The 26,921-nt window shown below is 46.6% G+C and overlaps 1 protein-coding gene across 4 annotated transcripts in view; it reads right to left on the bottom strand.

Annotated features, from left to right (window-relative positions):
- Positions 1 to 26,921, bottom strand: part of CDK14 (cyclin dependent kinase 14) — a 601,685-nt gene that overhangs the window by 350,235 nt on the left and 224,529 nt on the right. For all 4 annotated transcript variants that reach the window (XM_040352389.1, XM_040352390.1, XM_040352388.1 and 1 more), the window contains one exon: positions 21,654 to 21,748. In XM_040352389.1, the coding sequence (XP_040208323.1) occupies positions 21,654 to 21,748 (95 nt within the window). The remainder of the gene's footprint in view (positions 1 to 21,653; positions 21,749 to 26,921) is intronic.

Below are 26,921 nucleotides of genomic sequence, written 5' to 3' on the forward strand. Positions count from 1 at the left end.
CTCTTCAGCATCCGCGGCTAGCCACCTCCAATCCAGCCCCGTGGTGAGGGAGCGAGGGGGAGGGGAAGACGGCAGAGTGTCCGAGGCGCCGAGAAAAGCTATGCGGAAGTCGGTGCACGGGTCCAGGGCGCGCAGCGAGAGTGAGTCCAGCTCTGGGCCCGCGGCTCCCAGGCCCGAGTCGCCTGGAGGGCTTTCATCTGGTGAGGAGGGTCGGCATGGAGATCGATCGGAAGGGGAGGTGTCGGAGGAGGAAGTGGTGCCCAGGACGGAGGTCGCAGCGTGGGAGCCAAGCCGGACGGCTGGTGGGATTGCTTCCAGACAGCCCGGTGAGTCGTTTTTGGCTTTGCCTTCTATTTTACAAAATGTGGGGGTGTTAGCGGGGGGACAGGGGGGGGGTCCCCGTAGTCGTGGGGGGGTGCCCGCAGGGGTGAGTAGTGGTGATTCGGGTACACTGGGGGAACGGTCGAGAGAGGATGCCGGTTTGCACCGGTTCCTGGCGGGTTTGGAGACGTTGGTTAGCCAGCTGAAGGGTGGGGTCAGCCCCGCCGTTAGCCCGGCGGCAGCATGGGGAACGGCGGGGGGATCCGGGGTTACGGCACCTGCATTAGCGGTCGCCGTGCCGGGGGCTGTGGTGCCTGTGGACAAGGGACAAGAGGTAGGGGCTGTGGCGGCAGGTGCCGTGGTGCCGCCTACGGAAAAGGGGGATGCGGGGGTCGATTCCGCGAAGAAGAGAGAGTTGGTCCGGTTGGCGGACGCGGCTAAAGGGGAGGTTTACACGTGCTGGGAGGCACCGCTGGGTTCGCATTTGAAGCCGGAGGTGCAGGAAAAGATTTGGAAGAGTGAATATGTAGAGATATTTGCGTTGTTACCGCTGGAAAAGTTTAACCTTGATAGGGTTAAGCCGGAAGAGTCCAAGAAAGAGGACGAGGAGAAGAGGAGGTATAGGCTTATACCTAGGACTTTTGCGAATTGGTCGCAGGCCTATTCGATCATGGCGAGCGTGATCGGTGAGAAAAACCCCGAACATTGTTCGGCGCTTTTCAGTTACCAGGAGGCGATTAGCGAGGCCTACCGGTGTTACGGGGGCACGGGGTGGCTCCGGTATGATGAGCAGTTCCGGCAACGCCGGGCTATCAGGCCGGATATTAGGTGGGACACTAAGGACATTGGCCTTTGGATGCGGCTTATGTCGGCCCCACGGACGTCCACGCCGTTTTTTCAGGGGGGGGCCGGTGGAACCTCTTCCCCAGGACAGTCGGCCGGAAAGAAGAAGGGGGTCTGCTGGCAGTTTAACGAAGGAAACTGCAGGTTCGGAGGGTCTTGCCGGTTCAAGCACGAGTGCTCCGGCTGTGGTGGCAATCACCCCTCTTCCCGGTGTTTTAAGCAAGGCAAGGGACGTCCCGGAGATTCTTCAAGTATGAGGGAGGACTCCGGTGATGGTGGAAAGGATGCGACCGTTTCTCGGTAGATATCCTGATAGGGCGGCCGCCCTGTCGTTGGAAAGGGGTTTCTCGGTGGGTTTTAACATTCCGTGCTCTTTGTCCGTGGTCCCCCCGGTGGCTGAGAATTTACGTTCAGCGTTACAACACCCGGATGTGGTTTCAGAGAAACTGCAGAAGGAAGTGGCATTGGGCCGTATGGGGGGCCCATTCGTCTCGCCTCCCTTGGACGACTTGGTGGTTTCCCCGTTGGGGGTGGTGCCTAAGAAGGAGCCGAACAAATTTCGGCTTATTCATCATTTGTCGTTTCCGAAGGGGGGGTCGGTGAACGACGCCATCAGCATGGAGGAGTGTACGGTGAGTTACACCTCTTTTGATGCTGCGGTGGGCTGGGTCAGGCGGTATGGCCGGGGGGCCTTGATGGCCAAGTCGGACATTGAGGCTGCGTTTCGGCTCCTGCCTGTCCACCCAGATAGTTTCAGGCTCTTGGGCTGCCAGTGGGGTGGGGAGTTCTACGTAGACAAGTGTCTGCCGATGGGCTGTTCCATTTCCTGCGCGCTGTTTGAACGGTTTAGTTCGTTCCTGGAGTGGGTGGTTCGGGATGTGTCCGGCGTAAGCTCCGTGATCCACTATCTGGACGACTTTCTCTGTATTGGGCCGGCGGGGTCGCAGATTTGCGCAGTGCTGTTGGCCACTTTGGAGCACATTGCGGAGCGATTTGGTGTGCCGCTGGCGCCCGAGAAAACGGAAGGACCGAGATCGGTCATCCAATTCTTGGGCATCGTGATCGATTCAGAGAGGATGGAATGTAGGTTACCGCTGGACAAGTTGGTGGGCCTCAAGGCCGAGATTCAGGAGATGGTGGGCTTGCGGAAGGTGCAACTCCGAGCGCTTCAGTCGCTCCTGGGGAAGCTAAATTTTGCTTGCCGCATTCTCCCCATGGGGAGGGTCTTTTGCAGGCGCCTTTCGGCGGCTACAGCGGGTGTCAGGTCGCCCAGGCACTATGTGCGCCTGGGGAAGGAACATAGGGAGGATTTGTTGGTATGGCACTCCTTTTTGGACTCCTTCAACGGCAGGGCCTTGTGGATGTCCGGTCCGGTTAGCAACTTTGACATGGAGTTGTTCACAGATGCGGCTGGAGGCGCAGGTTTTGGGGCATATTTTCAAGGGCAATGGAGTGCGGGCTCATGGCCTCAGGCCTGGTTGGAGGCGGGGTTCACAAAGAACTTGGTGCCGTTGGAATTGTTTCCGGTGGTGCTGGCAGTAGAATTGTGGGGTGCGGCCTTTGGGGGTGGTCCAGGTGATCAACAGAGTTACGGCGTCTTCTCCTCCAGTTATTCGGCTGTTACGGCACCTGGTGCTGCGCTGTTTGCAGTTGAACATATTTGTATATGCGGTGCATCTACCGGGGGTGGAGAATGTAGTAGCTGATGCTCTGTCTCGCTTTCAGTGGGACAGGTTCCGGGAGCTGGTGCCGGAGGCAGAGGAGCAAGGTGTCCCCTGTCCAGAGTGGCTTTGGAGGATTCCGTTGGAATCGTCTCCGATTGGATCAGAAGGTCGGTAAGTGTGAACACCTGGAGGGCGTATGAGAAGGTGTGGGCGGAATGGCAGGCTCTGGTTAGGGAGGCCGAGGTGGACCCGGCCGGTCCCGAGGTCAGGGGTTTGGTGCTGTATTTCTTGGGCAGGAACATGGAGGCCGGGGTTTCTCCGTCCATGATGGACAAAAAATTGGCTGGATTGGCTTTCCTGTTTAAGTGGCAAGGGCGCCCGGACTTTACTAAGGAATTTTGTGTCCGGCAGGCTCTAAAGGGTTACAGGAAGCAGGGGCGTCAGGCGGATTCCCGTCGCCCTGTGTCGTTTGCAATATTGAAGGGTATTATGGAAAAGTTGGGGACATTGTGTTCATCCCGGTTTGAAGTGTTATTGTTTCGCGCGGCGTTCGCTTTGGCGTTCTTTGGAGCTTTTAGGGTGGGGGAGTTGGTTAGCCCCTCGAAGAAGGTGCAGGGTGGCATGTTGGCTGATGATGTGGTGTGGAATCAAGACGGGGTCGCTTTGTTGCTACGCCGGTCCAAGACGGACCAGAAAGGGAGGGGTAAAGTGGTGCGAGTCTTCCCTATTGAAGGGTCGGAATTATGCCCGGTTAGGGTAGTGCGGGAATTTTTGGATGTACGGCCAGAGTTAAGTGGCTCATTCTTGCTGCACGAGGATGGGACGGCGTTGTCACGGTATCAGTTCGTGACAGTGTTCAGACGGTGTTTGGGGGCATTGGGCCTGGTGGCTCAGGAGTTCTCGGCGCATTCCTTTCGGATTGGTGCCGCGACAGAAGCAGTACGTTGTGGCTTGGACGATGAATTGGTGAAAAGGATTGGTAGATGGGAGTCAAGGAGATTTCGATTATATGTCAGACCTCAGCTCATGGTAGAACTAGGGGGGAGCGGGGGTGCAAAACAATAGATGTCCAGGTAAAGTTCATGTCAGGCCACCTCCAAGGGGGATGGGGAGTGTATCGGGGTTTTGTTTTTGTTTGGTTAAGGGAACATGTTGGGAGTCGGGAGGGGAGCGTCTCCCGATGGGCTTGTGGTGATGGATTTCTTACTTGCTGTCTTTCAGGTGCGGGACAGGGACTGGTATGGATAATAGGCCACTCCTTCGTTCGTAGGGGGGCTGCGAGAGCGGATAGGCGGCCGAACGGTCGCCAGCTGGGGGTCCCCAGACAGGAAGCGATGGTGCGGTGGTTGGGGTTCCCGGGGATGTTGTGGAGCAGGGTGGTGCCGGAAGTGCACAAGTTTGCACGCTTGGACCGACCGCCGGACGTTTTGTTGATCCATGCGGGGGGGAACGACTTGGGGGTGCGTTCTATGTTGAATGTCGCACGAGACATCAAGTTTGATTTCTTGAGGATTCGCATGTCCTACCCGGATACGGTAGTGATATGGTCTGACATTGTGGGCAGGTCTTCATGGCGGATGGCTAGATCGTGGGAAGGTGTGAACAGGGCCAGGAAAAAAATTAATCGGGACGTTGCTAAATTTGTGATCCGGAACGGCGGGTTGGTGGTTAAACACCCTGAGTTGGAGGTGGATACGTGGAGGTATCAGCTGAAAGATGGAGTTCATTTGACCGACGTGGGGATTGACATGTGGGTGTTGGGCCTACAGGACGGGATACAGCGAGCATTGAGGGTGTGGAGGTGCGCCCAAAGGTAAGGAGTTACCTTTGGGTGCTGGTGGCGGGTGTTTTGGACTTTGCAGGAGAAGAAATTACCCTGAAGTGGATGCCATTACCCAGAGGTGGTATGGGTTCTGAAGGGGCTGTTAGTCCAGTCTACCATGGTGTAGCTGGCAAGTGGTTAATGGGGGTACTGCGGTCAGTTGGTCGTCTTTGAGTCAGTTTCGGCTTGAGGCCTAAGACCAGAGTTAGGTACTGCAGTGCTCATAAAACTTTTTAGAATGGTTACAAGTGTGTTAATGTGCCTGCAAAGTCCAGCACCAGCAGGGTTAAAATGTGTATCTCAGGTCTAATAAAGGTTTATGTGTGAAAATGTTATTTAATGTTATTTAATATTTAAAAGGTTATTTAAAAATAAATGGAGGCTGCTACGGCCAGTTTTTACTCCAAAGATTACAGTAGTGGTGTCAGTTATTTATTAAGGTAAAGGTTGAGTAAAAATGTGGGGGGCTTAGCAGATAAGGGGTTAATGTATTTATACCATAGTCAAGAGAGGCCCGGAGCAAAACAACAAGACATCAGCGCAGGGCCGGCCATGACGGGGTTAAAGAAAAAGCCCTGCCATGGTCGGAGGGAGGGGTCAGTGAGGAAGGAGAGCGATGGGAGGGAGGTTATATATTTCCCCTCCCACGCTTCCCGGTTAACACGTGGGGAGAAGTTTCCCACCCACCCTCCCTTTGTTGGGCATTTTAAAGGGGGTCATTGGTGTAGTGGGAGGTCATGGTATGTGATACAGTGTTGGCGGTTTTGGGTGCTTTTCTGGTTTTTGTTTTTTCCACACAGGTACGAACTTAGGATGTCGTGGCGGCGGCGGGTGTTTTGGACTTTGCAGGAGAAGAAATTACCCTGAAGTGGATGCCATTACCCAGAGGTGGTATGGGTTCTGAAGGGGCTGTTAGTCCAGTCTACCAAGGTGTAGCTGGCAAGTGGTTAATGGGGGTACTGCGGTCAGTTGGTCGTCTTTGAGTCAGTTTCGGCTTGAGGCCTAAGACCAGAGTTAGGTACTGCAGTGCTCATAAAACTTTTTAGAATGGTTACAAGTGTGTTAATGTGCCTGCAAAGTCCAGCACCAGCAGGGTTAAAATGTGTATCTCAGGTCTAATAAAGGTTTATGTGTGAAAATGTTATTTAATGTTATTTAATATTTAAAAGGTTATTTAAAAATAAATGGAGGCTGCTACGGCCAGTTTTTACTCCAAAGATTACAGTAGTGGTGTCAGTTATTTATTAAGGTAAAGGTTGAGTAAAAATGTGGGGGGCTTAGCAGATAAGGGGTTAATGTATTTATACCATAGTCATGAACCAATACAAGGTTGATTTAGGTAATTACACTGTTTGCATTTAGTAAGATAAATCTAATGATGCAACAATGAACTAAGAGCTGAATTCATATATCTAATTTATCGCTGTCTGGAATCTTTTAGAATTTATATTGTCACTGGACAGTATATTATATTTGTTTTGCTTTCTACCTATTACTGTATATAAAGGATACTATGCAGTGGCATCTTAAGAGCATTATAGGCCCCCGGGCAATACAGTGCACTGGGGCCCTGTCTACACAATCGTACACGAGAATTTACTGACAAAAATCATGAAATTTACTGGCAGAACCACATTTTTTTTACTGGCACTGCAAAAAAAGTACCTAAAATTACAGTTTTACAAATTTCTTCATTGACATGAAGGTTAGGTTACTATAACCCAGCCTTCTCAGAGTTTCCTCTTACATCAGAGTCTGCAGGATTCCCCCTTACAGTGAAAGGGAACTCTTATGTAAAGGGGAACGCTGCAGATCATAATGTAACGGGGGAACTCTGATGTGGAGGGGGACTCTGGTGACCAGAGACTACCTTATATCACCGTTCACCGCTTTCTCTTTACATCAGAGTTACCACTTACATCAGGGTCCTTGCCCTGTAAGGGGGAATCCTGCAGACTCGGCTGTAAAGGGGAACACCAGGAACTCTGATGTGTGGGGCATTCTGGTGACCAGAGTCCACCTTCTGTAGAGTAAATACACTAAGGTAAGGGGGGGTCACTAATATTTTTGTATTCACTCCCCCCCTTACATCAGCAACCACCCGCCCCTTAGACTGGCCTGGCGGCGCTATCACTGACCTCCTCTCAGGTGCAACATGCACGGCTCAGTCAGATGGCTCCAGCATGGCTGCTCTGGTTTTATCCTACTGTCTCCTCATGTCTGACTTCTCCCGTGACTCCCATCCCGGAGGTGCTCCCACTCTTGACTCCTCTTTAGACTCTTCCTCAGAGACTGTAGACACGATACAGTTCTACAGTTCTGACCCGCTGCTCTCCACCATTTTTTACTGGGGTTGCTGGGCAGCCGATGGGGGCCCCCCAGGCAAGTGGGGCCCCCGGGCAACTGCCCAGCGTGCCCAATGCAAAAGACAGCCCTGCTACTATGTCTGCACAGCAGGAGTAAACCGCATTAAATGCCTCTGCAGTAGTCCAGTCCTCTTCTCTGTCGGGAGTTAAAGCGGGGGTTCACCCAAAAAACAAGTATATAACATTAGATTCAGTATACCTCAAATATGTACAGTATGCCGTTTTTTTTTTGGGGGGGGTGTACATAAGTTATTATCAGTATTTTCCTCCCGACTTCCGGGTACTCACTCCCGCAGGAATGGGCGTTCTTGTGCAGTGCCGCAATCTCATCTGGGACTTCGCTCATATGATTGACGTGCCTGAGAAAAACTCCCACCGGCGGATAAGGCGCATCATAACTTTCCGAAAATAGCCGAACTGGGAGTCGTCTCTATACGGCGCCTGCGCACCGACTAGGAGCCGTGTAGCGCTGACTGCGCAGGCGCTGTATAGAGCCGACTCGCAGTTCGGCTATTTTCGGAAAGACATGACGCGCCTTATCCGCGGTGACGTACAACACGTACGATGGCACTATAAAGGGGAAGTTCCATACGCCTTGGGGCTGCTTTAGCCGATTCCGTGTTAGTAAAAGACGATTCACGCTTTTTTGTCTGTTACAGCGTGATGAATGTGCTTAGGCCATTACGAATGGTAGTTTTACTAGAAGGAAGTCCATTGGACAAAACTCCAAAGTACAAACACGCATGCTCCCGTCTCATAACTTGCTTCTGAGCCTGCGTGGGTTTTTTACGTCGTTTTAGCCCACACACACACAATCATTTTTTACAACCCGAAAAACGACATGATTTAAAAACGACGTTAAAAAATGCAGCATGTTCGGAAAAAAAAATTGTCGTTTTTCAGAACCAGAAAAATGATGTGAAGCCCACATACGATCATTTTAAATTACATTTTTGAAAAACGTTTTCTTTCATGCCAAAAAAATGATCGTGTGTACGCGGCATTAGCGGCTATGGCATGGGAGCGCGCCGCAAGGTAACCCCCCTTGGGAGAGAGCTTCCGAGAGGGGTTTAGCTCTTGTGGGGAGGAGCCGCGAGAGCCGCCGCGGGACCCCAGAAGAGGATAATCGCGGCCACTTTGTGCAAAACAAACTGCACAGTGGAGGCAAGTATATGTTTTTTTTGTTTGTTTTTTAAACAAACCTTTAGGATCCATGCACACTGAAGCTGATAAACTGCAGTTTATTGGCGTTTTGGCTTTTTTTTTAAAAGCCCATAAACTGAAATCTATGTTAGCCTATGTGCCCATACACACCTGGGTGTTTTTTAGTGTTAATGAGCTTTGGAGTTTATTGGCTTTTTTCTGAACGCCCGAAATTTGCGTTCAAAGTGCCGTTTTTTGGTGAAAAAAACGCTGAAAAACGCTCAAAAACGCTTAAAAACCGGTGCCAGCGTTTTTTAGTCCATTGGAAAAAAAAATGTAAAAAAAAAAAAGCTACACTGAAAAACGCTGATTAAAGTTATTGCAAAAACGCTAAAAAACGTTGAAAGGCTCCCTGCAAAGCTACTGGCCTTTTTTTATAGCTTTTATCAGCTTCAATGTGCATGGAGCAAGTTCCCTGCAGATTTTTTGCCTTGGCCACATTTCTCTCAAGACTATTCCTAATAGAAGAGCAAGATGACATTCAATGTTGTCATAGGATGTTCTCTTTAAATTAAATTGAAAATCCAACAAAGACAGATTATAATAACACTGCCCTATCAATATTCATAACCTTGTCTAATTTATTACCTACTGTAGTGTTACCCTCCGGCACTTATTCCCCGCCTTTCCCCATCAGGGACACTTCATCATTTATTTAAATGACATTGTCTTTGAAAAGACTTTATGATCTTTTTTGCTTTACCATTTACGAATATGTACAGAATTAAACATATGGGTGAAGGAAAAAAAAAAAAAAAGGTAGAACGTTGAAAAGACAGACCTTTATAATTTTATTTTTTAGGATTAAATGCATCAATTGCTCTTTTTCGTCGGCACACAATGCCACCCAAGAATGTGACGTGATAACAGATTTTATAGCCCCGGGAAGTATTGTAAGCAGAGAAATGTCATAAATGGGAACACGGCTTTAGCTATTTAATAAATATTTATGACATCTGATCAATTTATAATGACAATAACCGTCACAGAATTAAATGCGTGTATGGGTTTTACATTGACGGTGTAAAATTGAACACATGCATGGAGCCAGAATGTTATCTCAATGGTACAATACATTTTCATAGAAGAAAAAGGACAGGCTTCTGAAATTTGAATCTATTTCGAATTGGCCTATATTTAAAGGATAAGTGCACTTTGGTGCTGAAAACAACACAGGTTATGTGGTTCATTACATACGATTGATTACAGGAGTAGTAAATGTTTACAGTAAAAATGCGTTGACTTTAAATACCCAATCATGAATTAAACCACTTGCTTACTGGGCACATATACCCCCCTCCTGCCCAGGTGAAATTTCAGCTTCCGGCACTGCGTCACTTTAACTGACAATTTGCGCGGTCGTGCGACGTGGCTCCCAAACAAAAATTGACGTCCTTTTTTCCCCCACAAGTAGAGCTTTCTTTTGGTGGTATTTGATCGCCTGTGCAGTTTTTATTTTTTGCGCTATAAACAGAAAAGAGCGACAATTTTGAAAAAAAATACAACATTTTTTACTTGTTGCTATAATAAAAAGTCCAATTCAAAAAAAAAATTCTCAGTTTAGACCGATATGTATTCTACATATTTTTGGTAAAAAAAATAAAAAAAATTGCAATAAGCGACTGGTTTGCGCAAAAGTTATAGCGCCTACAAAATAGGGGACAGAATTTTTTATTTTTTTTATTTTTACTAGTAATGGCGGCGATCTGCGATTTTTATTGGGACAGCGACATTATGGCGGACACATTGGACACATTTTTGGCGCCATTCACATTTTTACTGCGATCAGTGCTATAAATATGCACTAATTACTGTATAAATGTGACTGGCATTGAAGGGGTTAACACTAGGGGGTGAGCAAGGGGTTAAATATGTTCCCTATATAGTGTTCTAACTGTAGGTGGGGGGGGGTGACTGGGGGGGAGGTGACCGATCTGTGTCCCTATGTACAAGAGACACAGATTGGTCTCCTCTCCAGAGACAGGACGCTGTCTCTGTGTGAGCCGGCAATGAGAGATGATCTCAAATGTTTACATATGAGATCATCTCTCATTGGCCGCACAGATCGCATTGCAAACGGCCACTCTGATTGGCCGTTCGCCGCGATCTGTGATTGGCTGTGTCCAAGGGACACGGCCAACACAGAGTTTCCCCGCTGCGCGCTCGGGAGCGCACGCGGGGAACGAGCAAAGGGGCAGACATCAATTGACGTCCACTTGGATATTCAGGTCCGCGCTGTAGCCGTCATTCGGCTATAGCGTGGGCGCCAGGAGGTTAATAAAACAAATAAATAATTGCTTGCACATTAGATGAGTGAGTAGCACATCTGCCCCCTGTTATCTTAGCATTCACTTTGCTTTCAGTGAATCACCCCAAAAGGTTTTGCATTCTCTAAGCCAGGGGTCGCCAAACTTTTGGAACAAAGAGCCAGTTTACTGTTCTTGAGGCTTTAGAAGGGTCAGACTATGGCCAATGAGATTAGAAAACACTGTGGTATCGGTAAGTGCAAATAGCGTCCCATGATTGGCTTTAGTGGAAGGAACAGTGCCCTCTTGTTGGTGTTCAAGGTAGGAATGGTACCCCATCATTGGTGTCTGCGGGAGGAGTGGTACCCCATTGATGTCTGCAGGAAGAATACTGGCCATCATTAGTGTCAGTTGATGGTATGGTGCCACAAGGGCCAGATAAAAGCAAGCAAAGGGCCACATCCGGGACCGCGGGCCGTAGTTTGGAGACCACTGCTCTAAGCCATAAAATGATTATTTCTATATAGTATATGCTACATATACAGCCAGGGCCGGCCTTAGGTGTTCAGGCGCCCTGTGCGAGCTAATCATGTGGCGCCCCCCCCATCTTCACCCCTCGCCCTCTGGTCACCTAAACTGACTTACCTTTCGGTGGACGGTGCGGCTTTGCATTTAAAAATGGCGCCGCCCGGCGCTTAGACACCCCTGCGCATGCACCGTCTGCCCGAGAATAGCCAAGCGTTTTCTGGCTTTCCCGTGCAGCGGCGGCACATGTGCAGTGTGCCTGTCGGGGCCGGCAGCAGCCATTTTTTTTCCAGGTGCCGCAACCAATGCGTTGCTCTTCACCCAGTCCCAGGGCAGGGAGACCTGGCAGCGCCTGCTGCTGTGACTCATAGGAGTTGGACTCCTGTGATGATCATGTGAGTAACGGACTGCGACTCACATTCTGCAAGCTGTGATGGCTGCATGGCGCCCCTGTTGCCCATGGCGCCCTGTGCGGCCGCACAGCCCAAAGGCCGGCCCTGTATACAGCCATGCAGCCTGATCATCAAAAGCAGTTCTAGAAGCTGAAAAAAGAAGCATCCCCTGCATATGTTTAATTATGCTCCGCCCATTTTTCAAATCCACCAGTCAATTGAAATTTACACAACTAAAAGAAGATCATGTGAGATCCTTATATTAACCCTCAGTTATCAGCAAAATTTAGATTGGGCCAATTTTTCGAATCCACCAGACAAATAAAATCTTACATTTGCACAACTAAAGGGCTCCCGACACAGCTCTGGTCCCAATTTCTAGATTTTGATTCTTGTGCACTGCTAGGCATGTACCACCATTCCCAATATGCCTTTTAAGCACCAAGTTTTGCATTGTCCCCAAATACCCCACTCTAGGTTTCTCACCCCCCCTCACTGTACAGACAAAAGGATGCCGGCTCCAAACACTCCGTGGCTAGCTGAAAATGATCATACAAAAAATAGAAGTAAATCTACTAAACATCTAAAGCCTGGTGCACACGATCGGATTTTCTGCGGACAAAGCGTAGAACATTTGTCTGAAGGGCGTTGGCCAAAAACTTGTATTGCATACAAACAGCACACAATTGTTGGCCAAAAGGAGCTCCTCCCATCCCCTCAATTCCTAAATCTTTGCCTTGGTGGAGGTAAACATATAGATATGAGGAGACAGCCCATAGAAAGAAAAGTAGGCTCCCATTGCTCACCAAGAAACAATAACGCAATTTAAGAAGCTGAGGGGGCAGCATAGGAAGCAGATGTAGGGTTTGAAAAAAGTAGAACTATGGGCAAAACTTTTTTTCCCCCATTTTAGATAGAGGCAGGAAGGTTATAATCCCTGTCAGGGATTGGCATCTGTCTGCCATTGCAGATATTTCACTTCCTGTCCCATACCCAAACAGGAAGTGAGAGGAAATCCCTGCAATAAATGGGATTTGGGGACCCCCAGGTCACCAGAACTAGTGTCCCCATTGGAACACTTCCCCTTTATTTATTTTCTATGGACAACCCAAGTTTCCATCAATGCCAATCCATGCCTAGGCACAGCCATGTGATCTCTGCTGAATGGCAAGAATGGCCAAGAATGACCAGTCTGAACTTTGCTTATGCTCTTCAGTAGAGGTTAAGGCAAACTCCCTCACGTTTTGGTTATGTGACCAGCGCTGGATGGAAACCGGAGCAGGAAAGCAAAGCATTTCAGCCCTTAAAGTGGTTGTAAACCTCAGACATGAATCATGAACAAAACACATCCTTCTATAATGTGTACTTATCTCAATTAAGAGCACCAAGTTTAATTTCTCTTTCGCTTTGTTCCTCTGCTATCAGCATGAATCACTTCTGACAATTATTCCTGACACCAAGAGAAGAATGGGGACAGGGAAGGTAGTTTTCAGCAGATTGACAGTCTCAGCACTGTTCTTGTGTGCTGCAGGAAGTAAGGGGTCTGGGTAAGTGTCCCTTCCCTCCAATCAGCTCGCAGACCTCCCCTCACTGAGCTCTGAAGAGCGTAAATTCAGCTCTCCACCACTTTTTGTTTTTACTCTTAGCACTTTGAATGGATGTAGAGAAAAGAAGACTGCAGATAAACAGGTACAACTTATGTAGGAGAATTTGTTTCATCTCTGTATCACCTGAGGATAGTCACTTCACTGGGTATATGTAAGGGTTTAAAACTACTTCAAGGTACTCTGTACTTATCCATCCCACAAAGAATGTAACCAGAATATTCTAGTGTTGGAGCACTTTAAGTGCCCTCTAAATACGAGAGAGAATTTACAGCAACCAGACATTTAGGTTTGTACCAGCTCCCTTGTGTGTGACCATGCCAGCTGCCCAAGGAGAGAACTTACATTAGGTCTGTGTTCCATCACTCTTTCCCCAGAGAAGTCACCAGATTTCTGTTCACCCTTTCACAGCCAAGACTAGCAGGTCAGTTGTCCTGCAAAATAAGTCCCATTAACTGCTTGCCGACCAGCCACCGTAGTTATACGGCGGCAGGTCGGCTCTTCTGGGCAAGAGCACGTAGCTATACGTCACGTCGCCCAACAGCCAATAGGGGCGCGCGTGCCCCCCGCACGCCCCTGACTGCCGTGCGCATGCCCGGCGGGCCTGATCGTAAACACACAGCTCCCGGTCCTGTCAGGGAGAGAAATGCTGATCTTCTGTTCATACAATGTATGAAAAGCGATCTGTCATTTCCCCTAGTGAGGCCACCCCCCCTACATTTAGAACACACCCAGGGAACATACTTAACCCCTTCCCCGCCCCCCTAGTGTTAACCCCTTCACTGCCAGTGGCATTTTTATAGTAATCCAAAGCATTTTTATAGCACTGATCGCTATAAAAATGCCAATGGTCCCAAAAATGTGTCAAAAGTGTCCGAAGTGTCCGCCATAATGTCACGGTACCAAGAAAAAAAAAACGCTGATCGCCGCCAGCCTCGGAGTCATCTTTGACTCAGACATGACTATGAATGCACAAATAGGGTCAGTAGTCAGCGGGTCTCTTCATCTTCTCCGCATGCTACGTAGACTCATCCCCTTCACGGAGGAGGACACAGCAGTAGTGGTTGGAACCATCAACTCACGACTCGACTACGCAAACTCCCTCTACTTAGGACTACCGAAATTCCAGATTTCACGTCTACAAGTCGTCCAGAACATGGCAGCCAGACTGGTAACAGGTAAAAAGCCGTGGGAACCAATCTCTCCGGTCTTGAGGTCCCTCCACTGGCTGGCCATACAGGACCAGGTGACTTTCAAGATGCTCTGCCTCACCCACAAATGTACACAGGGCAACGCTCCTCAATATTTAAGCGAGAAAATAAAACCCTACGTCACCAAGCGCGTCCTCCGGTCAACTAACCAAAACCTACTCCAAATCCCTAAATCCCGCTACAAATCTAAGTAGATTTGCAGTCCAAGGACCCCGGCTTTGGAATGCTCTACCCACAACCATCCGCTTGGAAGAAAACCATCGGGCTTTTAGGAAAAAACTAAAGACCCACCTCTTCTGAAGGATAAGGACAACGCTGGATGCAAGCGCCTTGAGGCGATTAAGTTCGCATTTGTTGCGCTATACAAGTCACTCACATTACTAGTAAAAAAATATATTAATAAAAATGCCATAAAAATACCCCCTATTTTGTAAACGCTATAACTTTTGCGCAAACCAATCAATAAACGCTCATTGCGATTTTTTTATGAAAAATATGTAGAAGAATACGTATCGACCTAAACTGAGGAAAAATGTTTTTTATATATATTTTTGGGTGATATTTATTATGGTAAAAAATATAATTTTTTTCAAAACTGTCGCTCTATTTTTGTTTATAGCGCAAAAACTAAAAACACGCAGAGGTGATCAAATACCACCAAAAGAAAGCTCTATTTGTGGGGGGAAAAAAGGACGCCAATTTTGTTTGGGAGCCATGTTGCGCGACCGCGCAATTGTCAGTTAAAGCGACGCAGTGCCGAATCGCAAAAAGTGCTCTGGTCTTTGACCAGCAATATGGTCCGGGGGTTAAGTGGTTAAAAGGGTCATTCCAGGCTAAACCAAGATTTCTTGCATCTCCGCATCGGATTTCGAGGTCAACCAATACGGCATGCAAAGTAATCCTGCTTTCCCTTCTAAATGTTAAACTCACTTGATGTTATGGAGGATGTAACAAGGAGTGGGAACAGAAACACGACCTACGGAAATGAGATCTCACTGCTGGAGTCATCACGAATATATTAGTATAATGGGTGACTCAGACCCCCAGTTAAACACTGAATATTCGGCAATGGCCAACTTCCTCCTCCAAACAATAACTTCTGTCCCCATCTAGCTAATAAAAGCAAAAATAATCAAACTACCCCAAATATTCACCTAAATCTATGGTCATGTGCCGTGCCGAGTCCTGAGTCTTCTGTATTTTGGATTGCAGAGGGTAAGGGTAGGGTATTTCTTTGGGTATCCTGGTCCCTGGTGACATGGAAGCTTCCTGATGCTGTCCATTGGCGGGTTCCTGAAGACACCAGCAGTGTCATGGTGACATCAAAAGGGGCAGCAACAAGACAGTTCAGTGGTGGGCTTTGACCCAGCCATGGATCACCACACCACTAGATCACCGACACGTGATGGTGGACCCAGTTGAGTTTAAAACCATTTTAGAGGGCATTTGTTTAAGAAAATTCCTTGTGAATGAGTAAGAGGGAGGTGGTTAGAAAGGATAGAGAGGTGATGGTAAGAATTTGCCCAAAATTGGGCCTTAAAGGGGAACTTCACCCCCAATGTATTCTTTTTAATTGCCTCTTCCTTTATGCCGTGCTGTCCTCAAATCACATTCTTACCCACCTATTGGGTTCAGCATTGTCCTGATGTGGTCTGCTTCTCTGCTCCCACTGCCCAGGTCCCACATAGCCATCTTCTGTGTAGCCACCAGTGGCGGTGCGTCCATACAGGGCGCAGGAGCGCCGCCCCCCCCCCCTCTCCTGTCACTCTCTCTTACCATAGATGGATTCATGAATTGCATGAATCTATCTATGGTCGCCACTGCCACCCCCTTGTCAGGCGCAGGGCATAAGAATTACAGCGGCAGGTGTGTTTTGGAAACGCCTGATTACAGCCATAGGCTCCAATAGGCTTCCTGATTAGAGTCTTCTGTGCATTTGCTGACTGCTCAGTGGTGTGTTAGGGAACCGAATACATCGCTTCCCTAACACTGACCCGCCTCTCAGGCAAATCAGGTTGCTCAGGTCTGGTTACCTGTCACCTGATTGGCTGAAACAACAGGCGCCGCTACTGGACGCCTGATGGGAGGAGAGGACAGAAGAGGTGCAGGAGACATGAAGGATTCCACTCATCGCCATCACCCGCTGCCCCACAAGACAGGGTAAGTGCCGGGAAGACGGCAGGCGGGGGCACACATTGGCAGCGTTTGGCACAGTGGCAGTGTTTGATGGGCAAAGTCGCAGCATTTGATATCACAGCCTTTGATGGGCACAGTGGCTGCAATTGATGGGCACAGTGGCTGCAATTGATATTTTTTTCTTCATTTTTTTTTTAGTTTGTTTGTGCCCCCCCCCCCCCAATATTTTTAGCACCAGCCGCCACTGGACCCCACCAAGAGGCAGCTGTCTCTTCTAGATCTAGGCAGCCACCTAAATGGAAGCTGATGCCTCCTGAGCTGAGACACAGTATAGGATTTGCATATCCAGTGAGGCACTGAAAGCACATCATGTCAATTTCAACTAGGGGGCTTTTCTTGCTGCGTAAGGCAGGACAGTTTGAGGGGAGGAAAGTCGCTTTACCTAGTGAAGGGTACACTTTAAATATTAAGTTTGGGTTGACTGACCCTTTAACACCTTGGGCCGGATTCAGAAAGAAGATACAACGGTGTATCTCCTGATACGCCGTCGTATCTATGCGCCTGATTCATAGAATCAGGTTACGCATAGATATGCCTAAGATCCGACAGGTGTAAGTGAGTTACACCGTCGGATCTTAGGCTGCAATTCCAGGCCGCCCGCTAGGTGCCGCTTCCATATCTTTTACGCGTCGAATATGCAAATGAGCATTTACGCCGATTCAGAAACGAACGACCGCCCGCCGCTTTTTTTTTACGTCGTTTGCGTTCGGCATTTTTCCGGCGGAAAGTTACCCCTGCTATAGCAGGGGTAAGTGCAGCGTATCCTACGTTAAGTATGGCCGTCGTTCCCGCGCCGAGTTTTGAATTTTTTATGTCGTTTGCGCAAGTCGTTCGCGAATACGGCCGGACGTAATTTACGTTAACGTCGAAACCAATGACGTCCTTGTGACGTCATTTGAAGCAATGCACGCTGGGAAAATTTGCAGACGGCGCATGCGCTGTTCGATCGGCGCGGGGACGCGCCTGATTAAAATAGTACACTCCCCCTAGCCGCGGAATTTGAATTCCGCCGGTGGATTTACGTTACGCCGCTGGACAACTTTAGAGGCAAGTGCTTTCTGAATAAAGCACTTGCCTCAAAAAATAGCGGCGGTGTAACGTAAATCAGATAGGTTACGCGGATCTAAAGATCCGCGTAACCTATCTGAATCTGGCCCCTTGTGCGTATTAAAGACCATGTCCACCACAGATGCCACAATACATATACACAGCTTTGAAAATCAATCTTGGCTAATGAAAGATAATTAAAACTTGCTGACAACAGGGGGGAAGAAAAATAAACTCGAAATAAACCCAGAATGAAAACTTCATTTGCCATCATATGGCTGCCCAAGTGGGATTAATAAGGGAGAAAATGTTCGATATTCAAGGTAATTTCCCTGCTGTATCCATTCCCCCTCCTTCAATCCATCTGCTGTGTTCAAGAGTTTAATTATAATGCAAACGTCCCATGATTTTTTACAGCTGAAAGCCAGAGTATTTTTGCACAAATACCATATGTTTCTCGAAGAAACTAGCGAAGAGATTAATTATGTGTTCCAAAGCTGCAACGTCTGAAATTACACATAGTGAAAATCACAGCCATGTCTACGCAATAGCTTGAAGTTTTAATTATTAGCTAAAGTAACAAGTCACAATAAAACAAGGTAACAATGATACCTAAATTACATGCATCGCACTTGTTAATGCCGCCAGAGCATGCTGGGAGATGTTTTCACACAAAGCATTATCAAGCCATCCAAATAAAAGGTTTACATGGCGCTCTCTGATGGAAGCTACTGGGTTGCAAAAGCAACAGTGGCTCGTTGCATGAGCTGTCATAGTGTAAATGGCCCAACGTGGACCAATGCCAACCCACTTTTGGATGATTGGGGGAAAATCGGACTGTACAGGGCTTCCTAGGGGCTTTAACCACTTGAGCCCCGCACCATTTGGCAGGTCAAAGACCAGAGCACTTTTTGCGATTCGGCACTGCGTCACTTTAACTGCCAATTGCGTGGTCGTGCAACGTGGCTTCCAAACAAAATTGATATCCTTTTTTTCCCACAAATAGAGGGGTTTTTTTGGTGGTATTTGATCACCTCAGCGTTCTTTATTTTTTGTGCTATAAACAAAAATAGAGTGACAATTTTGAAAAAAAAAAAGCAATATTTTTTACTTTATCCCCAAAAAATATTATAAAAAAAAAATTCTCAGTTTAGGCCGATACGTATTAAAAAACAAAAAATTGCAATAAGAGTTTATTGATTGGTTTGCGCAAAAGTTAAAGGGCTAGATTCTGAAAGAATTTACGTCGGCGTATCTATTGATACGCCGCGTAAATTCAAAGCTGCGCCGGCGTATCTTCTTTCTGTATTCAGAAAGCAAGATACGCCGAAATTAGGCTAAAATCCGACTGGCGTAAGTCTCTTACGCCGTCGTATCTTAGTTGCATATTTACGCTGGCCGCTAGGTGGCGCTTCTGTCGATTTACGCAAGGAATATGCCAATTAGGTAGATACGCCGATTCAGAAATGTACGTCCGCCCGGCGCATTTTTTTACGTCGTTTACGTTAGGCTTTTTCCGGCGTAAAGTTACCCCTGCTATATGAGGCGTATCCTATGTTAAGTATGGAAGTCGTTCACGCGTCGAATTTTGAAAATTTTATGTCGTTTGCGTAAGTCGTTCGCGAAAAGGGCTGTACGTAAGTTACGTTCACGTCTAAAGCATTGACGATTTGTGGCGTACGCATGCGCACTGGGATTTTTTCACGAACGGCGCATGGGGTCACACTAAATTTAAATAAAACATGCCCACATCATCCACATTTGAATTAGGCCGGCCCACATACGCTACGCCGCAACTTAGGGCGCAAGTTCTTTATGAATACGGAACTTGTGCCCTAAGTTACAGCGGCGTAACGTATCCGAGATACGTTACGTCCGCAGAAAATTACGCCGGGCTATCTGAATCTAGCCCAGGGCGTCTACAAAATAGGGGATAGTTTGACATTTGTATTAATATTATTTTTTTTTTTAATTAGTAATGGCGGCAATCAGCGATTTTTATCGCGACTGCGACATTATGGGACACTTTTGATGCTATTTTGGTACCATTCACATTTATACAGCGACAGTGCTATGAAAATGCACCGATTACTGTGTAAATATAACTGGCAGTTAAGGGGTTAACAAGTAGCAGGAACTGAAGGGGTTAAGTGTGTCCTAGGGAGTGGCTTCCTGTGTCATGACACTGATCACTGCTCCCAATATAGCATTCATGTCATTTTTTTTGCAAAAATATCAACGCTTTCCATAAAATTTACACACACATACCTTACTGTCCTCCATCCATGTTTCCAAACATATCCATTACTTCTGTCTTACTTTCTTACAGACTATAGGTCATGACACAGGAAGGAGTTGACCAGCTGATCTCATTAGCACACACCCTGGGCAGCCTGTTGATTTCAATTGGCTGCACTATATGTGGCTCTTGGGACATTTTGGCATTTTGTGGGTTGTGTGTTTTTTACAGCATTTACCACTTGTTTTTTCACATGGCAATGTGTGCCTCTGTGTTTGGTTTGCCATTAAAGCGGGGGTTCACCCAAAAAAAAATGTCACCGCTGCTTCCGGGAAGGTCTTCTGCGGGGCGTTCCTAATTGATTGACAGGCTTCCGACCGTCGCATACTGCGCGTCACGAGTTGCCGAAAGAAGCCGAACGTCGGTGCGCAGGCGCCGTATAGAGCCGACTCGCAGTCCGGCTTCTCGTGACGCACTGTATGCGACGGTGGGAAGCCTGTCAATCAATTAGGAACACCCAGTCCCGCAGAAGACATACCCGGAAGCGGCGGTAAAAATACGGTATGTACGGGGATAAAAAAAAAAAAAAACAGCCGATTGTCATTCTGACAACTCCAATGTTAAAACCTTTTTTTTGGGTGAACCCCCGCTTTAACAATTAATGGCACTGAAAGCGCACAAGGTTTAACTGCAGCTCAATTGTTAAGCCTCGTACACATGCACGGTTTACTCGGCAAGAACCAGCAAGAAAGCTGCTGGCAGAGCTTTCTTGCCGAGTATACTGAGCGTGTGTACGAGGCTTTCATGTTTCTCGTCAAGAAAACTGCCCAGAATCTCGATGAGAAAAATAGAGAACCTGCCGAGAAACCTGAGCGTGTGTATACTTGCCTGTCGCCGCGAAAACCTTGAAATTACTTTGACGCATGCGTGGTAGCTTCCTAGGCATAGGTAGGGTGTAGCAAGACTGTGGCAACGGTATCGAATGTGACGAGCGCATGCTCGTCATAGTCGATGACGTCACCGCGTTCGTGCCATTCAAAAGAACGGCGGTTCTTTTGAATGGAGTGTCTGTACACACGGCCGACAAGAGATTCTTGCCAAGAATCTCGTCAGGAAAAACAGCATTTTTTTCCTGACGAGATTCTGGGCCGTGTGTACGAGGCTTTACTGTGAATGGGCCCTTAGGCTCCATTCACACCTAGGCAGACAAATTCGCAGCGTTTTGTCGCCGCAAATCGCGGTACAAATAGCGGCGTTTTGTACCGCGATTTGCGGCGACAAAACGCCGGTATTGTCCGCCTAGATGTGCCCCAGATTGACTCCCTCTATGGAGATGCTTCCCATCTCCTAGCCGAACGCCGCCTGAAAAAAAGGTCCGGGACCTTTTTTCAGGCGGCAGGCGTCAGGCGTTCGGCGTGGAGATGTGAACCATCTCCATAGAGGGACATGTGTTTTCATCCCTCTGGCGGCAGCGGCGTAGCACTACAGGCGTTAAAACGCCTAGATGTGAATGGGGGCTAACAGGCTCACAGAAGAGAGGAAAAGCGATGCTTCACTTTTTAGGTGACGTTCTGCTTTAATTTCTTTTGCTTCTAGCAGGACAATCCAAGCAAGTCATGATAGCAAGAGGTTCGTTTTCATTTGATTCATCTTGGCTAAATCCATTAAAAAGGTGCTGAAAACGATTGTTTGGTATTACCCGCCATGCCTCGGTGTGATCTCTGGATGTTGAATTATAAATAGCCTTCATTAGCATAAACGTGTCCTGTATTCTCACACCGCTTGGAAAGAAACCAATTATAGAGTTCTCACGGATTCAGCGCAATACATATGTATGCGCCGTTTAAACAGTAGAGAAAACATAACGCGGCGTGATCTAAAGGCGCCCCAGCTGCCCTGCTGAAATGTCAATGTTATTAAGGTCAATTAAGCCAATGTTGATTATCGCCGGTCACGCCATTAAGAATTACTTACCACATACTCAAAGACGAGGGTTAGTGTCTCCTTGGTGTGGATGATATCGTGCAGTAGTACAATGTTGGAGTGTTTCAGTCCTTTTAGAAGTGAAGCTGAAAAAGAAAGGAAAAATGGACCTTAGGATATTTACAGGTGGGTTGTAAAATTCTTAATGCACTAAATAATGTTAAATTGGTCATTGAACTTTAGTTTAAAATCTCCTAAACACATTCCATTTGCATCAGTTTGGTTTCTTTAAAAATAACCATAGCTTCAAAGAATGATCATTGACCTCTGTGCGGAAGCAGTGGTCTCTCTGCAGAGGTCTAACATTTCCCCTTTTAGAGTAGAATTCCGGGATATACCCAAGCAGGGCTTTTTTTTTCTCAGAGAATAGGTGCAAGAACTCCCCTCTTCCAAGTCACCCCTTGTCTCCACCCCCTACTAACCTCAAAGCATTGTCCCTTGGTTCTACCCACTAACCACCCCCAGTACTGCTTTGTTTAACTACTTAACTAGCAAAGCAGTACTGGGGGTGGTTAGTGGGTAGAACCAAGGGACAATGCTTTGAGGTTAGTAGGGGGTGGAGACAAGGGGTGACTTGGAAGAGGGAAGTTCTTACCACCGCAGTAAAGCCTCCCTAAAAATCAGACAAGCAGGAAGTGAACAGAACAGAGAAGAAATAGAGCAACTTCTGATGCTTATTATGAAAAAAAATTGTTTCCTTTACAACCCCTTTAAGTCGTTTTTTGTAGTCTTTTCATTTCCTCATTGTTCGTTTTTGCTCAGAAGTTGCTCTATTTCTTCTCTGTTCTGTTCACTTCCTGCTGGTCTGATTTTTACTCACCACCGTGATGGGAGGCTTTACTGCGGTGGTCAGTAACGTGCTCACCCCCTTCTGGGAACTACATCTGTGTGACAGGACGCTCTCTACGTGTTAGAGACTTCAAGGAGGTGTGAATTACTGGGCGTGCCGCAATTCATACTGGGAAATGTAGTTCTTACATGAATGAGGGCCGCAAACCAGGAAGTGAATGAGAGGACACTATAACCCCAGAGGTGATATAGATGAAGGAATTTAATAGGCATTTACTCGTTTTTTAACAGAATCATTACACTATTCTATCTGTCTACCTTGCAGACATTAATTTTAGGCAACATTTTTTTTTCCTTTACAACTCCTTTAAGGACCGGAAGGATTTACCCCATTAATGACCAGGCCATTTTTTGTGATTCGGCACTGACAATTGCGCGGTCGTGCGACACTGTACCAAAACAAAATTTACGTATTTTTTCCCACAAATATAGATTTCATTTGGTAGCAGTTGATCACCTCTGCGGTTTTTATTTTTTGCGCTATAAACAAAAAAAGACCGACAAATTATATATATATTATATATATATATATATATATATATATATATATATATTTTTTTTTTTACTTTTTGCTATAATAAAAAAAAGAAATTTCTTCATCAGTTCTGGCCAATAGGCATTTTTCTACATATTTTTGTTAAAAAAAATGCAATAAGCGTATATATTGATTGGTTTGTGCAAAATTTATAGTGTTTACAAAGTAGGGGATATATTTATGGCATTTTTATTATTATTTTTTTTACTAGTAATGGCGGTTATCAGCCAACAAACGCTTTAAGTCACCAGGAAGTCTGGCGAAGTCGCACCATGGTTTTCAGGTTACGGCAGTGTAAACCGAGCCTTAAACCTTGAAGCCGATTGCCTACTATGCACAGCTGCACCAGATTCCGTGTGCACCGGTTTGAGTAAATCTCCCCCAAAATGTGTCCGAGTCCCAGCCCCTAAGATCGCCTACAGAATTTAGCAGATTCAGATATACAGTATAGGCAGCTGAAAATTTGGGCAAAACTTGAATTGTCTTTTAAAAGTCATAAATGATTTTGCTTGGTCCTCCTTAGCTACCCTATTGGTCCTTCAAAGCAAAGGTTGGACTCACCGACCAATAGTAGGGCAGATGTGCGAGAGGGAGGGATTATGGTTGAAAAAAAAAAAAAATTGTCACTGGTGTAATTTTAGCCGTCTACATTCCTGGATACACTTATTCTTTCCACACATGGTTTTCATCGAAAGAAAACCTCAGCTGATGCATTTTCCCACCATATGTCTAGTGTGAATTGTCCAGGCTGGTGAAAGGTTTACATTCACGTTGTATTACATGTCCTAAAATAGCCATAATTGGTCAGGTCAGAAATCATGAAACCTGGAAGAGATATTCATGGAGCTTTGCATCTTCATTCAGTGAATTCTTTCTCCAGACAAAGACATAACTAAAAATTGCAAGGCTTGAACAGGAATGAGCACAGGTTTCCTTCAAAGCTGTTTAATGGTCCCGTTCTTCCCTAAAAGAATATCATTTACTAAAGGGCAGGGATTTTCTCTCAGACAATAGGTGCAGGAACTCAACTATAACCCTCCAAAACCCCTCTTCACACAACCCCCCCAAACCGCATTAAATAGTAGGTGTGGTCAAACTTCACTAACAGTGGGCGGATCCTAAAGGGTATTATATACCAGGATAAGTACAGAGTTTGGGGGGTTACACACCGCGAGGAGTTCAGGAGTGCGCTATGTACATAGTGCACTGTTCAGGAGTGCGCTATGCACATAGTGCAGTGTTCAGGAGTGCGCTATGCACAATGTGCATAGCGCATTCCTGAACACTGCACTTCGTGCAGTGTTCAGGAGTGCGCTACAAAGTGCAAAGTTCAGCCTTCTTCCACAGCTACCTCTGCATCCCCCCATCCACATCTCACCCCTCTACAGCTCTGACCTCTGCATGCAACCACCCCTCCACTGCACCCATCTTCTCCCCATACCCCCTTAAAAACTCCCACATCTTACTTTTTTTGCTGTATTAAGCTGAAGAACCCATCAACCTCCCCGCACACTGTAGGTGTCTCTGCCCCTCACTCATCCAGTGGGGGTGTCAGCATCTGGCACTGCACCCCGGGCACCCGCATCTTCCTTGTCCCCATCCTGCACTCATTGGGAGCCGCTCAGAAGATCAGATATATGGAAGCCATTAGGAGACAAGCAGTCATCTGTAAACACAGAAGCCAAACTTCTGTGTTTACAAATGATAGTGGTGAGCAGGGAGCAGAGGGATTGTGCCAGAGGTGGTGGAACGCCAATTTGGTGGGGCCCCATGACTTAGTGGGCCCAGGAAGCCCTGCACCATCTATACACCTCATATTTAGGGTCTGTGCTTAGTAGGCTGGTAACTTGATAAGTAACTTGTACTTATCAATTTTATGGCACCTTCCCTTTATTAATCATGGTCTTCATTAAGTCATAATGGAGTCATGATATACAATGGCAGCCAGCTTTAATTAGAAAAAAATGAGAAGGTAATTTTAATATCAATTTATAACTCCAGTATCTGTCTTATCAGTGATGGGTCTTTATTAGGATCAAGAGAAGAGAAGCCGGAATCCTTTAGTCATGTCTCCTGCTAATGTTAATTTAATGTCCTATCAAGGCGTCATATGATTTATTGTGGAAAAATCTCACACCGAAAAATGCCATTAAAAAAATTAAAGGGCGGTTCACACTTCTGACATGTAAATTTGCTGGTAGAAGCTGACTGTTAAATACGAGTACATGCAGTGGAAAACTAAGAAAATGTAGCAAAGAAGAAGAAAGGAGAGAGAAGAAAGAAACAAAGAAAACAGAAGAAAACGATGGAGAGAAGAACGAAGAAGAGCAAAAGAGACAAGAAAAAAATAGAGCAGAATGAAGAGAGACGAAAGAAAAAGAAAAAGAAAGAGGAAGAGAGGAGAAAGAAGAATAAAGAAGATAAGACACAATAAGTGAGAAGAGCAAAGAAAAGGGAAGAAAGGAGAGAGAAGAAACAAGAGAAAAGCAAAGTGAAGAAAGAAAAGTAAGAAGAGCAAAGAAGAAAGAAGATGAAAAAGAACAACAAAGAAGTGAAGAAAAAAAGAAGAGAAGTGGAGAAAAGAAAGAAGAGGAAAGAAGAGCAAAGAGGAGAGAAGAAAGAAAAAGAATAATGCTTATAGGGGTTGTAAAGGTAAATGTTTTTTCACCTTAATGCATCCTATGCATTATGGTGAAAAAACATCCGACGGTGAGGAACCCCTCCCCCCCGAACCCCCGTTTTACTTACCTTACCCCTCGAAAGTCCCGCGCGTGTCCCCGTGATCCTTTTCCAGTTCCCAGCCTGGCCGTTGATTGGCTAGGCTGGACGGATTGGCTGGCGCTGCTGTCAATCACATCCGATGACGCGGCGGGCCGAGTGATACAGTCGGCACATCACGGGAGCACGCACCGCAAAAGCTTTCCACCATGCGAGCTCGCTCGCATGAAGATGGAAAGCTCTTGCGAGGAGGAACCGAGACAGCCGCCGAGGGACCCCAGAAGACAGGGTTCGGGGACACTCTGTGCAAAACGAGCTGCACAGTGGAGGTAAGTATAACATGTTAATTTACAAAAATAAAATAAAAAATTAATTAGTGTTCCTTTAATGTACATGGGATGTTTTACAACCTCTCCTGAATGATTAAACTTGACAGATGCGTTAAGAAGCATTTTTTTCCCTAAATAATCAAAAATTAAAAAACGCCTGTAAACAAAACGTGGCTAAACGCGAGTCACCACGTTTACAAGCTGTGACAGGCGTTTGGCATTTCAAATGCCTCTGAACATCCGTCCTGAATGCATTTTTTTGCTTCTGCCTAGAAATGACCCTGTGTACGTGTAATAAGATAAAAGAGGAAAGTTCAGTGGCAGCTGAAAAAAAAACGTCCAACTGCTCCTAATGCCCTGTACACATGAGCAGAATTCCCGTTGGAAAAAAGTTGGATGTTTTTTTCTGATGGAATTCCGTTTAAGCCTGCCTTGCATACACTCGGTCACACAAAAGTTCGGTAAACTTTTGACTGCCAAGAACGTGGTGACGTAAAAGACTACAATGAGCATTGATTAAAGCACAATGAAAAATAAGTTCTATGCTTCTGAGCACGCGTCAATTTGTTTCTGAGCATGCGTCGGAATTTTGCGCGTGGGAATTTGTACACACGATAGAAAATTTCGATCAGATTTTTTTCCTGACGGGAAAATATTCAACCTGCTCTCTATTTTTTTCCAGCAGTTTTTCCGATGGAAAAAGTCTGATGGAGCATACAGTCTCTCTCGACCAAAAGCTCTCATCTGACCCTTTCCAACGGGAAAACCGATCGGTTTTGCTCCTCGAGCGGCGTGAGTTCCACGCCTCTATTTCCCTGCAGTTCAACG

The sequence above is a fragment of the Rana temporaria genome, chromosome 5 (assembly GCF_905171775.1).
Source record: "Rana temporaria chromosome 5, aRanTem1.1, whole genome shotgun sequence".
Lineage (NCBI taxonomy): Eukaryota > Metazoa > Chordata > Amphibia > Anura > Ranidae > Rana > Rana temporaria.